Below are 20374 nucleotides of genomic sequence, written 5' to 3'. Positions count from 1 at the left end.
TCATTGCCCTAGACAGTTGCCACCACCCTACATGGCTCAACGCAGTCCCTAAAGGGCAATTCAGACGTATAAGAAGGAATTGCACAGAAAAAACAGACTTTCAGGAACAAGCATTGATTTTAAAAGGAAGATTCGTGGAAAAAGGGTATGACCCACAAGAGATGGATGAGGAAATACAGAAAATGAGCCTCATTGAACAATCTGCATTGACAGAACCAGTTAAGAAAACAAAACTAGAAGAAACTCGGTCCCATCACGAGTTCGCCTTCGTTACGAAGTTTTCTTCAGGTTATAAATGGCTCAATCATGTATTTCGAAAATATTGGGGAGTACTACAGAATGATAAGGTCCTAGGACCTGTGATACCCCAAAAACCGAAAATCATCTTTAAAAAAGCGGCGAACATAAAGAATTTAGTAGCCCAAAATCCTGTGGAGAAACCAACAATAACGAAAATCTTCCCAGACATGAATGGGTTTTACCCATGTGGCAAATGCAGGATATGCAAAGAAGCCAATACGGTCAGAACAAAGAAATTTTCATCCTGTGTGACTGGAAAAGAATATCCGATTAAGGATTTCATATCGTGTCATACTAAAGGAGTCATCTATTTGTTACAGTGTGAGTGTAACAAACAGTACGTAGGAAGAACCATTCGCACAGCTAGTATTAGGATAGGAGAACACTTGACTAATATTTACAAAGCCTTCCCAGGACACAGTGTTTCAAAACATTATGCCCAATGCCACCGTAAAAATCCTAAAAAAATGAAGATCACCGTTATAGAAAAATACACCCCACATTGGAGGGGGAGTAATCTAAAAAGGACGATTTCAAAGAGGGAAACTTTTTGGATTTTTGAATTAAAATGTTTCCAACCTAGAGGACATAACATAGAATGGGATATCAATGCCCACATTAACAACAGCTAATATAAATTCCCGAAGCTCTAAAACTTTCATACCCACCTTTATATTATCAAATGACATGATTTTAAGAATTTAACTAAATAAAATGATTTTTATGAAATTTTATTAAATTTTAACATTTTAAATTTTTAGTATACATTTTAATAAAGGTTTTTATCTTTTTAGGCACATAATTCAGTATTAAATATTTAATTTTATTTTTAATTTTTAATTTTACTGACATTGATTTCAAACATTATTCACTGAATATTTGTGACCGTTTATAATTATGCATACTAAGTTGTTTGAATTCTTATACATACTCATTAATTTGTTAGTTATAGAAAAGGTTTAATGAAATGTAAACAGGAAGTAGTTGATACCCTCCTCCGGTGTCACATCCCCTTATAAATGCAGGAAAACTGAAGTCCAAGCGCCAAATATCACTTTAATTACAAACATCCCTTGTAGAATACTGTAAGAGTGAAAATATAAGTGATCTTTATAGTATATATACTATCCGTGAAATAAAAGAGACACTTCCGGCGCTCGGGACATTCTCTGCAGACACCGGAAGAGGAGGACAACACTAACCTGTATAAATTGGCGGAAATGACGGCGCGCGCCTATCTCCCATCTCAAGTTGAAGCCCTATTGGAGGAAACGCGTCAGTAGGGAGGCGTTCCGTCATTGCGTCATCGGCGGTCCGTGCTGCAGCCGGACCCGATGCACCTAGAGATCCTCAGCCTGTCAATATATGATTTTCTGCCCGAACTTTCAACCTAACTGTAAGTGCAAATCTGTATATCAATAAATTGCATATAAAAAGGTAATGCACTATTAGTCCCATCCATTCTTTTATGTACTTTGGAACATCGCGGGGAGTCTATCACCCCAAAAGGATAGGAGACACACGTTGGTTTATACAGAGGGAAGAAAGTGTGAATGATTTCATCCATCCATGGTGTTAAAGAAGCATCCTCATGATCAGGATATTTAGAGGCTTGATTGTCTCTTACATAGGCAGTATAGGCAGCCCTATACTTTAATGCCCAGTGTATTGCTTCACACTGGCATGAAGATCTGTTCTTTCCTGCTGCTGGCACTACTCTGGAGATGGCTAGCCAGGATAAGAGGTGGAGTGCAGTTGGTATCACTCCGCTTGAGACAGGAGTCAGCACTACAGAGGAGGCATCGGTTTATGCGGCTCTTGCTCCCTGCTACAGTTCCAATTTTACAAGTAGTGTCAATGCATTGCTTTGGAATGGCAGGTCAGCAAGCCCAGACCACAATCTACTGGTAGATGACAATCTACAGGTGGCTGAACCCCCACTATAGAAGGATATGCTTGGTTCATATTTTATGTCCGAGGTTTACAATAATTCTAATATTCATGACTACTTGTTTTATGCTGCCACCTTCACATGAATGGAGGAATTCCGGTTCAAACAAACAAACAAAAAAAAAAAAAAAAAAAAAAGAGTATTCATATTCTGATGAGAGTACAGAAAAGGGTGCAAGGCTGACCCTCTCCACAGGTAGCAACCTTTAAGTAGCAATAACATCAGCACGGTCAGTATTAAACAAGCGGCCAACAGGCCCCTAACCACTATCAATGATCCTGATGCATCTTCTTGAAGGCCGGCAAACAGTCATGCTACATGCACAGGGTTTCCCTCTCAAGCCTTAGAATAAACTGCAGCCTTCTCCCTCCCTAGAGTCCATAGTAGTAGCATCGCACAGTACCTTTACTCAGATCACAGAAGCCTTTCTGTACACAGGCACTGGCAGCCACATGACTTGCTGAGGGGCACCTGGAGAGGAAGAGTGGAGAGCGCCGGCAGGAAATTTCAGAAGAGGAGATAAAAGGACCACTCTGTGCAATACCACTGCACAAAGCAGATAATTATACCTGCCTTTTAATTTTATATTTGAAAAAAAAACATGCCTTTACAATGACTTTAAGGGCTAAGAGCAAGCTCTTCCCTACATCCATCTTCAGGATGTTTCAAACAAGCATTCACCCTAAAAGGCCAGCCTCTCAATTTGCTTCTTGCTTAGCCGTTTTGCCGAGTAACACTTCAACCATAGGATCCTTCTCATGTGCACACAGTGCCCACTGTGAAAGCTGCTTTTGACATCTTCTGAGTTGTTTCCGAGCTGTTCCCACCAGAGAGAGAAGAGGGACGACTTAAAGAAATGCCTATTGCCTCTTAAACTCTTTAAAGACCAGGACCTCATCCACTGGGACAAGATCGGTCTTAAGTAGGAAAAAGCAGGGTCAACCGGTGGCGATCCCCTTTTCTTGCATATATCCCCCTGTAGGGTGTACTGGGTGAGCTCAATTGACATAAATCACTTCTTGTAAAGGAGGATGCACTGGAAAGTACTTGGCATGTTTTGGCAGCTGCCAGGACCCAAATAAATGTACTTTAGAGGAAGAGAATTCTGGCAACGGCAAATTGATAGTGAACATCGAATCGGTTAGTGGACACCCCTATGGATGTCTAGGTGAGATAAGTCCTAGAACCCAAGATTCTTCCAAAAATTGCTTGTCGGCAAAGGATTTCTGATTCTCAACTTCTAACCTCTTCCCCATCTTGAGGAATCTCCTCCAATGCCTCATCCTCCCTCAAAATGGGAGGAGAAAAAGAGCATCCTCATTTGCATCCCAGGCATTATAAACCAGCGAGAACCTCTGAGCACTGATCACGTAATCCAAAAATGGCTGCAGAACATTCTTACTGTGACACAAAAGAACCTGAGGATTGTGCAATTGAGGTGGGGAAAATATCAGAAAAGGGCATGGGTTCAAAGCTAATCTGACCCTTAGGGAAGCCATTACAGGGGTAAATGTGCAGTGGTGTCCTCCCTACCTGTGAGGAATTTGGGATACCACCCCATTGGTTTCAGTTCATAGGTTCCCCGAAATAACCAGCCCCAATGCACTTGAACATTTTAAAAAAGGGGGAAATTACCACAAATTCCACAATGTAAAGACACACTGACCAGTCCATTTTGCACGGCTAGCAGACCGAACCTTCACTCATTACTGAGCATGCCCTGTAAAGCATTCAGAGACTCAACTAAACTCCAGAGGAATGACTAACCTGGACCTGTGGCGCACCCAGGCAGCCAGTTCAAAGTAGCTAGGAGATCGCTGCCTGCACGATCCAGCATTCACTGGTAGTTATACAGCCTGTTCCTGCTCTTGCATGCACAGTTCTGGTACAATCCCCTTGGCCTGCTGACTGCAGCGATACTTGAGGCCCTTCCCTAACCCAGTACAAGTGTGTAGAAAAGGCCACTATTACGGGACAAAACCCAGGAAAGAAGAGCTTCCCAAAAAAAAAAATCTGTTGGCACATTTGTTACCAAAAGACATTAGCTAAAAACTGAGGCTTAATGGAGTTGTGAGAGATTATGCATGGGATTCCGGCCTTTTATTGAAAAGTGCCCTTTAACCACTTCGGAACTGCTCACTAGAGCTGTACTGCGGCAAAGTGGCTCGATAACATCTGGCGACGTAGACCTACATCACCAGACATTCCCTCTTCTCGGCGGCGCGCGCGCGCCGCCGGAGGCTCACTCCCGCTGTATTCAGTCACAGCGGGAGTCGGGCCAGGGGAGGAGCAGCGGCGATCGCCGCTGCTCTTCCCCGATCGTCGGGGAATCGAGTGTGGAGATCCGCCTGCTTGTGTAAACAAAGCAGGCGGATCTCCTAAGTGACAGGCAGGGTCAGAGTGCAGGGTTCAGCATAGCTGAACCTGCGATCTGTCCTTCTGTCACATAGTTCCCTCCCCCCACACACGTCAGTAAGCACCAATAAAAATTAACCCCTTCCCTGCCAGTGTCATTTTTACAGTAACAGTGCATATTTATAGCACTGATTACTGTAGTAATGTCACTGGTACCCCAAAAAGTGTAAAAAATGTCAGTCAAGGGTCCGATCTGTCCGCTGCAATGTCGCAGTCCCGCAAAAAATAAAAAAAATAAAAACCGCAGATCGCCGCCATTACTCGTTAAAAAAAAAAAACATAAGAAAATGACAGAAATCTTTCCCTTAGTAAACGCAATAACTTTTGCACAAACCAATCAAAATACGCTTATTGCGATTTTTTTTTACCAAACATAGGTAGCAGAAAACAAATTGGCCAAAAATTTAAAAAAATTTTGATTTTTACATTTTTTGGGGGGATTTCATATAAAAAAAATGTAAAAAATATTGTTATTTTTTCAAAATTTACGCTCTTTTTTTTGTTTATAGCGCAAAAAGTGATCAAATACCACCAAAAGAAAGCTGTTTGTGGGGAAAAAAGGACGTAAATTTAGTTTGGGTACGAACGTCGCACGTCCGCGCAATTGTTAGTTCTAGTCGCACAGTGCCGAATCGCAAAAAGTGGCCCAGACGTAAAACAGCAAAATCCTCTGGTGGTAAAGTGGTTAAGCTGAAGGTAGCATCATAACCCAAGTAGTCATGAATATTACGTCCTCTGTCCTGTGATATACGATTAGGAAAGCAAGCTTTGACTGCAACTGGAACTTTCTGGGCAAAAAAAAAAAACTAAAACATTGCTGCACAAAAACAGAATTGCAAGAGAGACTAGAAAAGTGTTAGTTGCCTTAACAGCATTACAAGCTAATCAGTTATGTTATTATGAAGGAGCATGCAGTTAGTTCAGTCACAGAAGAATTAAGGAGAAGCAGAATGTACAAAAAACTAAAAGTTTTATTTTAAATTAACAGACATAAGCATTCAATTTAAAGTCAAGCAACCTAAATGTACAGTTTAGGTCATTATACAGTTACTTTATTAAGGGAAACTCCACAGAATCCCCACAAGGTGGTATACCAACATCCTAATATGTACATTAAGAACAAAAAAAAAAAAAAAAATAGTGTAGGACTTTATTGGCAAAATAATATTACCAAAGTCTCTGCTAAAAAGGTCTAGAATTTTAATAAATAAAATAAAGAAAAAAAAAACATAAGAAGGCAGGTGCTTATGCATACAAAAGGTTAAATCCTCCATATTTACAACCCTTCATTCTACATGGCTGGTACAATCAACTACATTGATATATGCAAAATACTGTAGAGAAATCAATGATGGACGATTAATTCTCAACACGTTTCATGAACCAAGAGTTTATTGCTCTAGGAGAAGGCAGCAGACAACCATTTAAAAGTTTAAAAACCTTAATGTATGTATTGCCAAGGGACTCCTATTTAAATAGGACCAAATATACACAGTTTTTAAATAAAAACTATTGCCACATTAAAATCAGAAGTGCCACTCAGAGGTGTGAAACTTCAATTGCCTATAGACAGGGGGGCCACAGATGACAGAAGTCAAAATCCACACTGAATCGGTTACATCCATTAAATCGAATATAAAAGGCATGCAAATCATAGCTCTGAAGCTAACTATTTTGTTGAAAGATAAAAATAAGTACTTGCTAAATCTCCGCAGGATGTGTGAAGAGTCTCAAATATTCTGAAATAGGTGTTGTCACAAGGTCTTGGAAAGATCTGTACCACCCATTATGAGATTGAGAAATATTTTCACTCCCAATTTAATCCATAATACAAGCTATGGAAAAATTATACTTTTAGAATCACACTTCAAAAGTGGGGGGCCAAACCCGTTGCATAAAATATTCTCCCCAGTTCTGACAAATTGGATTTTTATAAGAACTTACCGTAAAATCCTTTTCTCTGAAGTTCGACAGACTCAGCTCCATCTAGTCAGAGACTATAGGTTTATACTCCTATCAGGAATAGGCACTAGGCAGGAAGAAAGCTTAACCACACCTATGGGGGCTTTCCCTGCAGGCATAACCCCACACACCCTATAATCAAGCAGTTTAGTTATAAGCAGTGTTTAGAATAGAAAAAAACCCATTCACTCAGAAGTAGAGGGGCGGGTGCTGCATCTGTCGAACTTCAGAGAAAAGGATTTTACGGCAAATTCTTACAAAAATCCAGTTTTCTCGATCGTTTGACAGACGCAGCTCCATCTAGTCAGAGACTATAGGGATGTCCTAAAGCAGTATATTCATGAGGAGTGGGAAGACCACACAAACGGAAACGTAACTCCCCAAAGGCTAAACTTAGCCAACCAGGTAACATGAATCTCAACCGGGAAAAACTGGAGCTCACCCTGAAATCGCAACACACCCTCAAAGAGAAACAAACAAAAAAAAAACGTTCTCTTTAGCCCCCGTTCACATAGAGGCGACCTGTGAGGCGACCTGGTCGCCTCACAGGTCGCCTTCCATAGGGAAGCTGCGGACCCGTTCTAATAGGAGCGACACAAGCCGCTCCGACCTAGAAAAAGGGTCCGGAGCTTCTTTGGGGCGACCAGGAGGCGACCGCCATAGACTTCAATGTTATGAAGTACGTGGCGGCCGCTCTGAGGTCGCGGCGCGCTGCTCGCACCGCGATCTCGGAGGTCGCCACCCGAAGTCGGATCGCCCCTATGTGAACAGGGGCTAAAACAGCATAGTTCATATTCCTATCGCACACCTTCCTTGTTTGTAGGCACTTGTGTACTGGGTGCTGAAGCGATCACCAGCTGGCCACTGGATCAGTTACAAGTAGATACATATTCGCCAGCACACCAAGGATCTTGCAAAAGCAGTCCAAAAACTTTATTCCAGAGAAGATTACATCAAAAAAAATAGTGCAGCGTTTCGGAGCCACGCAGAACCCCTTCACATGCCTGACGAAGGAGTCCTGCGCGGCTGCGAAACGTTGCACTATTTTGTTGATGTGATCTTCTCTGGAATAAAGTTTTTGGACTGCTTTTGCAAGATCCTTGGTGTGCTGGCAAATATGTATCTACTCTTTAAACAGCAGCCTGAAAAACCTTGCGGCCAAAGGAAGCATCCGAAGATGCCAACACAGCTACTTTGTAGAATTTTGTAAACGTAAGCACAGACGACCAAGTTGCGCCTTGCAAACTTTCCCGTAATAGCTAAGACCGAAGTCCCAGCAGGAAGCTAGGTCCTATTCCTTAAACTAGGCAGAAACAAACTGCTTGATGATAGCAGGGTGTGTGATGTTATGCCTGCAGGGACAACCCCCATAGGTGTGGTTAAGCTTTTTTCCTGCATAGTGCCTATTTCGGATAGGAGGAGCATAACTCTATAGTCTCTGATTAGATGGAGCTGGGTTTGTCGATGAACGATAGAGAAAAGGAGATTTTATTTTTTTTTAGTCAAAATGATCACACTACAAGAGTCCAAGAAAAGACCTCACTAACACGTGCGAGTTTTAAAGTAATAGCCTCCTGCATGGCTCCCCAAGAAATGACAAAGTGCAAAAGATGCCATCTTCCTATATATCCCCACTGGGTATCACATGACGAACCCACCAGGCTGCAGTGTCTCGCACAAACAAAAGTGTTGTTCTCTGCATTATCCTAATGTAGTAGACATCTGGTTCATGAAACACGTTAAGAATGAATTACCATCACTGATTTCTCCACAGTATATTGCATATTGAATTCTATGCAGTAAATGAGTGCAGCCATGTTTGTAGAATGATGAAGTATACATGCAAAGGATATATTAAGTATTTAAATGAATAAGCACTAACCATTTATAATCCGATTTATAAAATTATGTACCTTTTAGCAGTGATTTTGGTAAAGATTATTTTTGTACTCAAGTTCCACACTTTGTTATTCCATCAGTTTAAATTATCTCCATTTTGTTTTTTCACTGGAAAAGCCAGACTTTCTTCTTTTCAGACGATAAAGCCTGCGATTTGCAGCATTCTGTCTTTGCATTGAGACATAGGAAAATGGGTTTCTGGCAGTTTGTTCATCTGAACAGATACCTTTCTTTGTTGGAGGCTGGTCCTGGGAATGGTGGGGATCCTCAGGTGGCCTCTTTCGACTTGTAGAGCCACCTTCTATGCTGCTGCTGAATTTGGCCATTTCCCCTCGAAGACCATTCAGAGTGTTCTCCTATATTACAAAGTGCTTATTAAAAAAAATATGTCTACTAAAAAAGGTTATGTTATGTAAAAATAAACTACTTTTTTTTTTACTTTTGATTTTATATGACAATGACACCAGATGTAAATAGGGTATAAAGCGGAGTTTTGGCAAGAACAGAAAATCTAATAGCCATTATATGTAACATTTACAGACAACATGAGAAAGACATGATATAGAGGGAATTCCGCGCAGATGGATATAGGTTATTAGTTGGCTGCAGCCTACCCCAAAAATATAGTATAAACTATATCTAGATATTAGGGATTGGTAGGGTAAGTTGGCGCTGCCAATACTTATACTAAATGTACGGGAGAACAGTGTGTTTTACATAAACTGGGCAAATATGAATGGTAGAAGATAATAATGTATGTTAGTACTGCCAGTAATATAGATAAATGGGAGAGATAATGGTCCTTATAAACGCCCAATAGTTCTGGTATTAAGCCACAATTGTGTCACAAACAATACTTGGTAAACACTTAACACTAATAAATAATTAATGCTCAATAAATAAGATAAAAATACATAAAATTGATAAACTATGAACAGTGCCTTAAAGCAATAAATATAGTGCAAATGGTTCCAGAGATAAAAGGTGAATCTTGAATAAATAGAAAAAAATTAAAGTGACTGGTGTAATAATATAATATAAACATTAGGTGGCAGGGCTAGTGTAAAATGGCAAATATAGATATCCAAGTGAAAATTATTAATAATTAAATATATACGTGGTAAAATGTGCCAAGTGGTATATTTCAATCACTAAAAATTAAGTTAATAAATATATATCTCTAAAAATTCCCCGGTGTAATAAAAGTATGGATATCCAGGTGAAAAATAATATAATTAAAAGGTATATATATATATATATATATATATATATATATATATATATATATATATATATATATATATATATATATATATATATATATATATATATATATATATATATATATAGTGAATTGTGCCAAGTGGCAGGGGCGTAACTACAGGGGTTGCAGGGGATGCAAGTGCAACCGGGCCCCATGCTCCAGGCGGCCTGTGCGGCTCCCCTGTTCACCTAAATAGGAGGGGCAGTGGGGGCAGCATGTAGAGAAATCACTGTCCTCCTTTTTCCTCCTGTAGCTGCAGGAGGAAAGTGGAGGAGATTGGTTCCTCTGTATCCAGCCCCCGCCACTCCTCCTATCCAGTTCACTTGTATTTTGCTCTCTCTGGGCCCCTGTGTGCTCCCCTGGTCCCCCCCCCCCCACTGTGCTGCCCCCCATCCTCACTGTGCTCCCTTCCCTCTCCTGTTGGCTGCTGCAGGCGATGTGTCACAATAGAGAACCAGGAAGGGGTCGGTAAATATGAAATTTACCAGCTCCTTCCTTTTCTGAATGGGCAGAGTCATAGTCAGTGCCATTGTAGAATAATAAAATAAAATGATAAAAATAATACAATTAAAATACCAAAAAATAAAAACTACTGACACCAGTGGGTGAAATTCCAGGATCGAAAGGTCACACTTGCAACCGGCCCTGGCATTCCACCACTTTGGGAAGGCCCCAAGATGGCAGGAAGGGGGCCCACTGCAGAACTTGTGAAAGGGTCCCGCGGTGGGACCGTAATAAAGGCCCCGCAACGAGAGTAAAGGGCCCCAGGATCAGTAGGAAGAGTCCAAGGCTGCCAGGGGTCCGGGGGGCCCTTCATGGTTTCTTGCACCGGGGCCCTGAAGGTTCTAGTTACTCCTCTGCCAAGTGGAATAAACAGGTGTTTGGGATCTCTAAAAAACTCTCATAGGGATTCCCAGTGTTGATATAAATAATATCTGGTGAATTGAATAAATAAATTGAACTTTAAAAAAATAGTCAGAGAAATAAATAGTCCGTAGTAAATATATAGTAAAAAAAGTCCACAAAATATGATCAGTATATTGATTATCCAAAACGTGCAACAATAGTGTGAAACAAAGTGCCGAAAAATTCCTTAGATGGAGGGGGTGAGTCCCAGTGATGGATTCAGGATGTGGGTGCCGGGTGAGGAAATTCCGTGCTCCCCTCTCAATATAGCCCGCACTCACCAGAGAGCGGCACCCCTACAGGGGTAACCAGCGTTGAATTAATGGGGTGAACCCTCGATGGATCTCGGTGAAGCTCTCCAATCCTCCTGGGTTTAATCACACTTCCTCCCTCCAGTGATTTTAGGTAAGCAAGCGGTATGTAATATAGGGTAACAAAAGGCAGCTCTCCAAAATGTTGGAAACGGTATCCGATGGTATATAAATAGAAAACACTAATATAGTGATGTACCGTTTAAAATATCCGTTTATTTATCCAAAATACAAGAAGTACTCACATTTAAAATAGTAACACAGCATCCGTAGGTGAGTAGGGACCGCGAACCCCTCGTATCCGTAGGTGAGTAGGGACCGCGAACCCCTCGTGTAGCGGTGTTTCCGGGACGCCGTGCGCCTCACCAGCCGGATGTGTGTCTCACATAGCGGAACTGACGTGCCTACGCTCTACGCGTTTCGTCATCAAGCTGACGTCATCAGGAGCAGCGTCTGGGCGGAACTGACGTGCCTACGCTCTACGCGTTTCGTCATCAAGCTGACGTCATAGAGGACTATTTATTTCTCTGACTATTTTTTTTAAAGTTCAATTTATTTATTCAATTCACCAGATATTATTTATATCAACACTGGGAATCCCTATGAGAGTTTTTTAGAGATCCCAAACACCTGTTTATTCCACTTGGCACAATTCACTATATATATATATATATATATATATATATATATATATATATATATATATATATATATATATATATATATATATATATATATATATATATATATATATATACATACATACCTTTAATTATATTATTTTTCACCTGGATATCCATACTTTTATTACACCGGGGTATTTTTAGAGATATATATTTATTAACTTAATTTTTAGTGATTGAAATATACCACTTGGCACATTTTACCACGTATATATTTAATTATTAATAATTTTCACTTGGATATCTATATTTGCCATTTTACACTAGCACTGCCACCTAGTGTTTATATTATTTATTACACCAGTCACTTTAATTTTTTTCTATTTATTCAAGATTCACCTTTTATCACTGGAACCATTTGCACTATATTTATTGCTTTAAGGCACTGTTCATAGTTTATCAATTTTATGTATTTTTATCTTATTTATTGAGCATTAATTATTTATTAGTGTTAAGTGTTTACCAAGTATTGTTTGTGACACAATTGTGGCTTAATACCAGAACTATTGGGCGTTTATAAGGACCATTATCTCTCCCATTTATCTATATTACTGGCAGTACTAACATACATTATTATCTTCTACCATTCATATTTGCCCAGTTTATGTAAAACACACTGTTCTCCCGTACATTTAGTATAAGTATTGGCAGAGCCAACTTACCCTACCAATCCCTAAACTGAGAAAGACACTGATAAGGCAGGCAATAGGGGTCACTATAAGCAGCCTGATAATATTAGGCTGTGCACTCAATGCAACTCTTTCCAAGGCTGCAGTAGATATTGTAGCCCCCCCCCCCCCCCACACACACACACACACACATTCCGTTCTGACAACACAGTGACAATAGGAACTAACTAGACAAAGGTCCAAACATTAACATAGTGAGCTAAGGCAAATATCCCACACTCTTACATTTTATTCCTTTATGAAAGAAAAAAAAGTTACATCACACCACATGGTGGATGCACAGCAACCTGGCCTAGAGCTGTCTCAGTTGCCAACAGGAGCCCCTTTTACCTTAATGCATACTATGCTAAAAAATGTAAAAAAAAAAAAAAAAGCCCACACAAACAAAAACCACCACACCATTGCTTTTAATGAAAAAAAATAAGTGCAAAAAAGAGCAGTCCCCTACCTGAGAATGCAGGGGAGGGGGGGGGGGGTTGGAGGGCAAGCGCTATCTTTGGCTCCCGCTACTGTCAGTCAAATGATGAGACTCGGGGGCCAGGGGCAGGGGAGAGTCCCGCTGCCTGTGTCAATAGAGGCTCAGGAGCAAGCACATGCAGGTGCCCTCATGGAAAGGGGCTTTCCGTAGGGGGCACCCGCTGAAGAGGGGGGCATAGACTGCCGATGAGGGACCCCAGAAGAAGAGGATCAGGCTGCTCTGTGCAAAACAATTGCACAGAACAGATAGTAAAACATGTTTGTAATATTAATTTGAAAAAAAAAATAAATACCTATTTTAAGTTTGTAGGAGGAGTTTTCATACTGCACTGGTTGTCCCATCAGGATCCAGCACCCCTGAACCTCTGTCTGGACAGGGCTGATTGGTCCTGTGCTGATCACATGCACTTTTCCAAGAATCACATGTACACTCCCAAGGAAAGAAGCTGATCATGTGCAGCCTGACTCCTACTCTGAAGTCAGTTGAAGGAGGAGGAGCTGTGCATACAGGATTCAAACAGACTTTTTACACAATGCGGAGGATTAATCCCTTAGGTTCCACAGTGAGTATAACAAGCGTGCTTTACTTCATATAGAGACTGGTTTTGTGGTTGTGGGTTTAGTAACACTTTAACATTTAGTTTAATAAAAACCTGTCCCCTTTTATGTTGTGTTGTATTGCTTACTGCAGAAAGCGGCTTGCAATTCAAGACACATCTGTAGATGTTCTTGCACAATTGCCATTTAAATAATTGTGAGGTTAAAAAGGAGGATTTCGAACATAGTAAAGGATGTACTTACGTAATCTTCACATTTGGCCTCCCAGTGAGCTATAAGGTCTTTAAGCTTCTCAATGGCTGTATCCTTTTCTTGAATCATGTCTTTCAGTTTGTCATTTTGCTGCTTTTGTGAGGACGCTTTCTACCGAAAATAAAACATATTTTGAATACACTTAATTACAATGCTCCTTACCATTTTCACTTACAAGTACAATTACAAATGCAAGTACAAAGTGAAAGAAAACAAAAAACCCGCCACAGACGTATAGAATACAATTCAAGAACTACTAAGTTTCACCCATTACATGTGTTCATGAGCTAGTGCATATATGTTGGTGACAATGCGTGCAAATTTACACAATACAGGAGCGTATCCAGAAAGGTGGTCACTAAAACCACTGAGGAATCATACTAATACAGGAGAGTGAGCCCAATGGCCCCAGATCTTATCAAATTGTTTTGGAGAGCATTGGTTGGCATATATGTGAGCAGGTAATGGAGAACAAAAATATTACATTTTCCACTGAAAGCAGGAGGGAGATTTTTTTTTTTTTTTTTACGCAATTCGAAGAATTGGTTGCATAGAAATACAATACCCTAAATTTTTTATTTTATTTATTTATTTTTTAAAAAGCATTGGTGGTAATGGGAAGGTCTCCCATCAGCCCCAAGAGGCACACTTTAAGATACTATAGGCCGGGAAAGTCTAAAGCAATATAAATTAAAGTAACACATTTCTGTACAAAAGGATTGTATTTGGGGCAGGACAATTTGCTACTGCAAAAGCAAAAACAGCGTGGAAAATGTGTGGCTTTTGGGCATACAACGGCATGAGGTGTATAATAAGTTTGATTATCTATTTTAAGCTGGATCAGTTTATCTTTAGATGAAATCGCAGAAGAACTACAATAAAGATTCCTCAACATCTTCCTTCACCATGCTAGTTAAAGCAAATATGGATTGTACGTGTATTATTCAGGAGTGCCATATAGTATTTGGAGACCAATGTGGAGTTGTCAGATGACAACCGTTTATCCAGAGACATTTGCTTAAGTGGGACCTTAAAGGATTTAAATTGGCTAAAAACGGCATGCCGTAATTGGAAAAAAAAAAAGGAACAATTTGGTATAAAGAATGTTCAATTACGACTGGAAAATACTCAAGTCCTTCCACTTACCCTCATGGAATAGCGGGTGCATAAATTTGACCTAAAGGAGGGCCAGATTTTGAATACATTTTCTTCAGCAATGAAACTAGGAAAAACCTGGAAACAAGCAATTAAAGGGCTTACTTTGTCAGCTTCTTCCAGTTGCAGATCCCTTCTTGTGGACTTCTCAATATGATTTTCCAGCTCTAAAACAGAAAGGTACTATTGTTATATACTGCATTATATTTCAAGGAACAATATGCAGAGTATGACCAGGTCCAAAAAAAAATACTGAATGTGTCAAGAAAAAGAAAGAAAAAAAAAATATGAACATCAATGTCTTTTTTTTTTTTTTTTAATAAAGTGGCTGTTAGTGATTGGGTTAAAAGGTAACTCCATTTTCGTGCAGGGGGGGGGGGGGGAAGGCAAATAAAGAATATAGCATATACAATTGTGACTCAAGAAATATTGTAACTGAATGTTAATAAAAATTACCTTTGCTTTTCAATCTGCAGCTACGTAATTTTCTGTAAAATGCAATGCAATATGGCTACCTGGAGCTGTTCTGTACACCGAATGTGTACAGAATGCCCCCCAGAAGCATTTCCTGCTTGTGTGATTGGCTCACAGATTTTCTCAGAAATCTATACGTACACTTGTATATATTTGATTATACAGATCAAATATCAGGCATCCCCTGCAACAAAAATGCCATTTCTGGTGAGATTTGGTGAACCCTCGATTTATTATCTTAAGGGTATCTTAACAACTCTTGCATCTGAAATACAGAAGTCAGCTATGGAATGCCACACATGAAAATAACAATTAAGTGGCAACAGAAGAGGCTGAAAAATCCACACGGTAAAACTTGGAGAACACCTTCAAATGGTTTTAAAGGCAAATGCTTTTTATATTAATGCATGCTATGCATTAAGATAAAAAAAAACTTCCGTGTGCAGCAGCCCCCCTCAGACCCCTTATACTTACCTGAGATTCATCTAGAACCAGCAATGTTGCATGAGAGACTCAGCTGTCTGGGACTCCCCATTTCATTGGCTGAGACAGCAGCGCGGCGCCATTGGCTCCCGCTGTTGTCAAAGTCAGTGAGTCAATGAGGAGAGAAAGGGGGTGGTCGGTTAGGGTGCACTCCTAGCAAGCCACTTGCTGTAGGGGCACTCAACAAAAGGGAGGGGCCAGGAGAATCGAAGAGGGACCAAGAGGAGAATCTGAGCTGTTCTGTCCAAATTCACTACACAGAGTGGGCAAGTATAACATGTTTATTTTTAATAAAAAAAAAAAACATGACTAGTATCACTTCAATAGAACACCAGTTGGTAGCCTTTGCAATTCTGGGAAATTTTTGTTTAACCTTGAAAAACCCAAGAAGCACCTTAATAAAAAAATGGTAGAATTCGATCCTTGAGACCATAAATCTTGGATGATTGTCCGAGCCAACTTAGAGATGCAGGAACAAGAAGCCAGTGCACCTTTTCTGGCTTAACCAGGGACCAAAAAATAAATAAAAAAAAATAAAAAAGAAACCAAAAAAAGTCAAGTGCAAGAAAACCCCAAGGAACTTCGTAATCAGTAACAATTGTATCTTTGATAATTAAACAAAGGGTCCACCATATACAGACAGATAAAACCTGCCCAATATCTACTGCAGCTGATCGAACCAAACGGTGAGTCTACTTAACAGCTAATGCCATCTCTAGACTAGAGCCGTCTGAGTATCACTGACATGACAGGTGAAGGAACTCAAATCCAGACTTGTATAAAGTACTCGAAATTTCTACTTGAGTAAAAGTACAAGTGCTCGATCAAAAAGTGACTTGAGTAGAAGTGGAAGTGCTCGCAGAAAAAGTTACTTAAGTAGAAGTACTAAAGTATTCAACATTTTTTTTACTTAACCACTTAAGCCCCGGAAGATTTTACCCCCATTCCGACCAGGGGGTATTTTGCGATTCGGCACTGCGTGAATTTAACGCACAATTGCGCGGTCGTGCGACGCTGTACCTAAACGAATTTGACGTCCTTTTTTTCCCACAAACAGAGCTTTCTTTTGGTGGTATTTGATCACCTGTGCGATTTTTTGATCACGCGCTATAAACAAAAAAAGAGCGTCAATTTTGCAAAAATAGCAATATTTTTCACATTTTTTTATATGAAATTCCCCCAAAAAAAAATGTAAAAATCAAAATTTTTAAAAATTTTCGGCCAATTTGTTTTATGCTACCTATGTTTGGTAAAAAAAAAAATCGCAAAAAGCGTATTTTGATTGGTTTGCGCAAAAGTTATCGCGTTTACTAACAAAGGGAAAGATTGTCATTTTTGTTGTTTTTTTTTTTAACGCGTAATGGCGGCGATCTGCGTTTTTTTTTGCGGTACTGCGACATTGCGGCGGACAGATCGGACCCTTGACTGACATTTTTGACACTTTTGGGGTTACCAGTGACATTTCTACAGTAATCAGTGCTATACATATGCACTGTTACTGTAAAAATACACTGGTAGTGAAGGGGTTAACTTTATTTGGAAGGGAGGGGCTGTGTGTGTCCCTAGGGGCGTGGTTTCTACTGTGATTGGCTGTGGCTCTAGCTGTAAGGACACTGATCAACGGATCTACATACCAGATCCGTTTTATCAGTGTCTTTGCAGCGAGGAGAATGACAGGCAGTTTGTTTACACAAGCTGCCTGACATTCTCCCTCTCCCCCGCCGATCGCCGAGTGACCGGCGGACATCGGGTCCGCTGGTCACACGCGCGGGGGGGTCCGTGACCACGCGGGAGCGCGCTCGCTCCCTAGACCCTCACAAGCAAGCAACGTAGCCCTACGTTAGTTTGCCTGTGAGGGGCTGACCGCCGACGTAGATAGTCGTGCGGCGGTCGGCAAGTGGTTAAGTATTGCAAGTAGTTTTTTCAAAAAATTTGCTACTTAAGTACTAAAAGTAAAAAGTACCAGTAGTTTTGAAAAAAAAATTCTACTCAAGTACTTAAAGTAGAAGTAGAAGTACTGTGTTATGTAGTTATTAAAGAAAGAAGTCAAAAGTTTGAACATCATATTGTTTTTTATTATTTCAAATGATTTATTCAAATGATTAACCTGTGTTTGTTAGTAGTTTCTTGATGCACTTTAAGCGCTGTAGCACCATTTATTTGTTTCATATTTTCTTTTTATTTGAAAGATTTGGTATAGTAGATTTTATTATACACAGCCTTTATTTTCGTATGCGCTGATTTACAAATGACATTATACACATTTTTTTGAGCTTTATGCAACCTGCCATCTACTGTTCTGGCAGTGGTAATTTTTTTAAAAGTAACGAGTAACTATGCAGCGCAAAAAAAAAATACTTGAGTAGAAGTATCGAAATCATCGAAAAAATGTAGTGAAGTAAAAGTAGAAGTAGGAGAAAAAAATTCTACTCTAGGAAAGTACAGATACCGCATTTCGGTACTTAAGTAGTTCTACTTCGTTACTATACATCTCTGCTCAAATCCATATAAAAGTATCTTTAATAAAAGTATCAACTTACAAAGTATCCACTTACATAAGTATACACAGCAGTCTTTTGCCACTTGTTACATATTTTCTAATTGAAAAAGAATCAGTCCTTCTGAAAGAAGCAGTGGCTAAAAAAGAGACTTGTACAGTTCGAACCACATCCAGAAAATAGAGAACTGTAATTTTAGTGAACTGGAACCAGAGAGAGAAAGCCTAAAAAACAATGCCCTGGTTAAGGTGAAAGGCAGAAACCTTAGACCACAAGAAATTCCTGAGCCTCAACTCGACCTTGTCCCAGAAACCAGAAAGAGCTTGTGGCAGAAAAAGGCCACCAGTAAAGAAACTTCTCTAAGGTCTCTATTGGGTTCAAACAGCAATTTATGAAGCACAGAAAAAACAGATGCGGGTCCCTCGTAGTCACAAGAGAGTAGTCGGAAATAGAGATCGACTGATTATCGGCAAAGCCGATATATCGAGGGCCGATCCGCACTTTCCCCGATATATCGGAATCGGCCACCAAGGTGGCTGATATTACCGATATTTCAGAAAGTGCTTGTACCGGAGTGATGCCTGCAGCTAGAAGCATCACCCCGGTACCGGCACGATGCGGCTGAGAAGCCACTCTGCTGTCATTACAAGGAGCGTCCTTGTAATTACAAGAACGCCTTCCCCGGCTTTCCCGTTCCACTGGAAGACCTGGGCAACCAGCCTGCGTGGCCAATCAAAGCCGCATTCGGCTCTTATCAGGTCTCCATGCAAAAACTGGCACCAGATTAAAACTGGCGCCAGATTAAAAAAATGCTTTTAAGTGCAGAGGAGAGGTTTGGGGTCTTTTAGACCCCCAGATCATCCCACAAGAGTACCTGTAATAAAAAAAAAAAATACATTTTTTTTTAAATGTACGAAAATATCAGCCCATATTGTTTGATACTAATACGCGATGACCAAAATATTGGTATCGGCAATGAAAAAACGATATCGGTCGATCCATAGTCGGAAAGTGCTACATGGGAAACCCCCTGGAAAAAAATCTTGACCAAGGAATGAGCGGCCAGCAGTCAAACAAAATAAGCAAGAAAACAAACTGACCCCTAGAAGTGTTGACAGCCAGATGTTGCTCTAGACCCAGCTAATGGAAGGAAAGGATTTGTCCCCCAGAGAAACTTCTGGGGTGGAAACCCTAAGAGTCACAACAAGTGAAGTATGCCTTCCATATCCAGTGATCGACCTTGAAAAGTTGACAGCCATGCCAGGTAAAGCCAGAGACAGTGAAACAGAGTGGGGTTGGTTCTTGGGAGAGAAGATCTGGCAAGAGTTGTAAAAGTTAAGCCTAAACTAGTCTAAAATCAATAAGGAACGCTGGATGCCCTTCGCCTTGATCCTACACGACAGATGAGGAAAACCTTTAGGGGGGGAAATGCATAGATCAGGGATCCCACTAAGCCACCATCCACTGCTGCTGCTAGAGGAAGCCTAAAGCTGGAGAAACATCTGTCCAGTTTGATGTATTTCACCAGACAAACCCTCGGGTACAGGAGCTACCATCTAGGGCAATCTGTCTGCAGTTGGTCTATGCATGGAATGTATATACTTTAAATGTTTACTGCTTGTTACAAACTGAAGCAAGTGGGGAAAGGAGAGATTTGGGAGCTTATGGAAGACATTTCAAGTAGGCAGAAAAACCCAGTAAAAAAAAAAAAAAAAAACAATTTAATGAAAAATAGATTACAGGGCCATTAAGTAGTGAATGTGTAGGGATTATTTTTACAGAAAAAGGAATAGGTATTTTCACATTAAGAGAAGACTTTTTTTCATGGTATTACTTGAAATCAAAATTTGATTATTTTGATCCTAAAAAGGTTTCAGCTGGCCATTAAAATATTTAGAGGTTCCCCATATTTATTTCTATTAACTTCTACTTCATAAATGTATTTTATAATAACTTTGTGCACAGAGACCAGGCTGCCAGCACTTAACGTGTTACTAAATCAACAGTAAAATCCGTCTGTATATGCAGTAAAGCATGCTGGTTATACTCACTGTGGAACCTAAGGGGGTTATTGCTCTGCATGGTGTAAAAAGGCAA

General features: G+C 40.1%; 1 protein-coding gene across 1 annotated transcript in view; it reads right to left on the bottom strand.

Annotated features, from left to right (window-relative positions):
• The window catches only part of KIF20B (kinesin family member 20B), a 197980-nt gene that overhangs the window by 92344 nt on the left and 85262 nt on the right, over positions 1-20374 (bottom strand). The window contains exons 16-18 of the mRNA XM_082266726.1: positions 14928-14989; positions 13659-13778; positions 8754-8883 (exon numbers count right to left, since the gene is read on the bottom strand). Coding sequence (XP_082122852.1) covers positions 8754-8883; positions 13659-13778; positions 14928-14989 — 312 coding nt within the window. The remainder of the gene's footprint in view (positions 1-8753; positions 8884-13658; positions 13779-14927; positions 14990-20374) is intronic.

This window comes from Pelophylax lessonae (assembly GCF_965119305.1).
Source record: "Pelophylax lessonae genome assembly, chromosome: 9".
NCBI classification, from domain to species: domain Eukaryota; kingdom Metazoa; phylum Chordata; class Amphibia; order Anura; family Ranidae; genus Pelophylax; species Pelophylax lessonae.
This window is presented reverse-complemented; position numbering and strand designations above follow the sequence as displayed.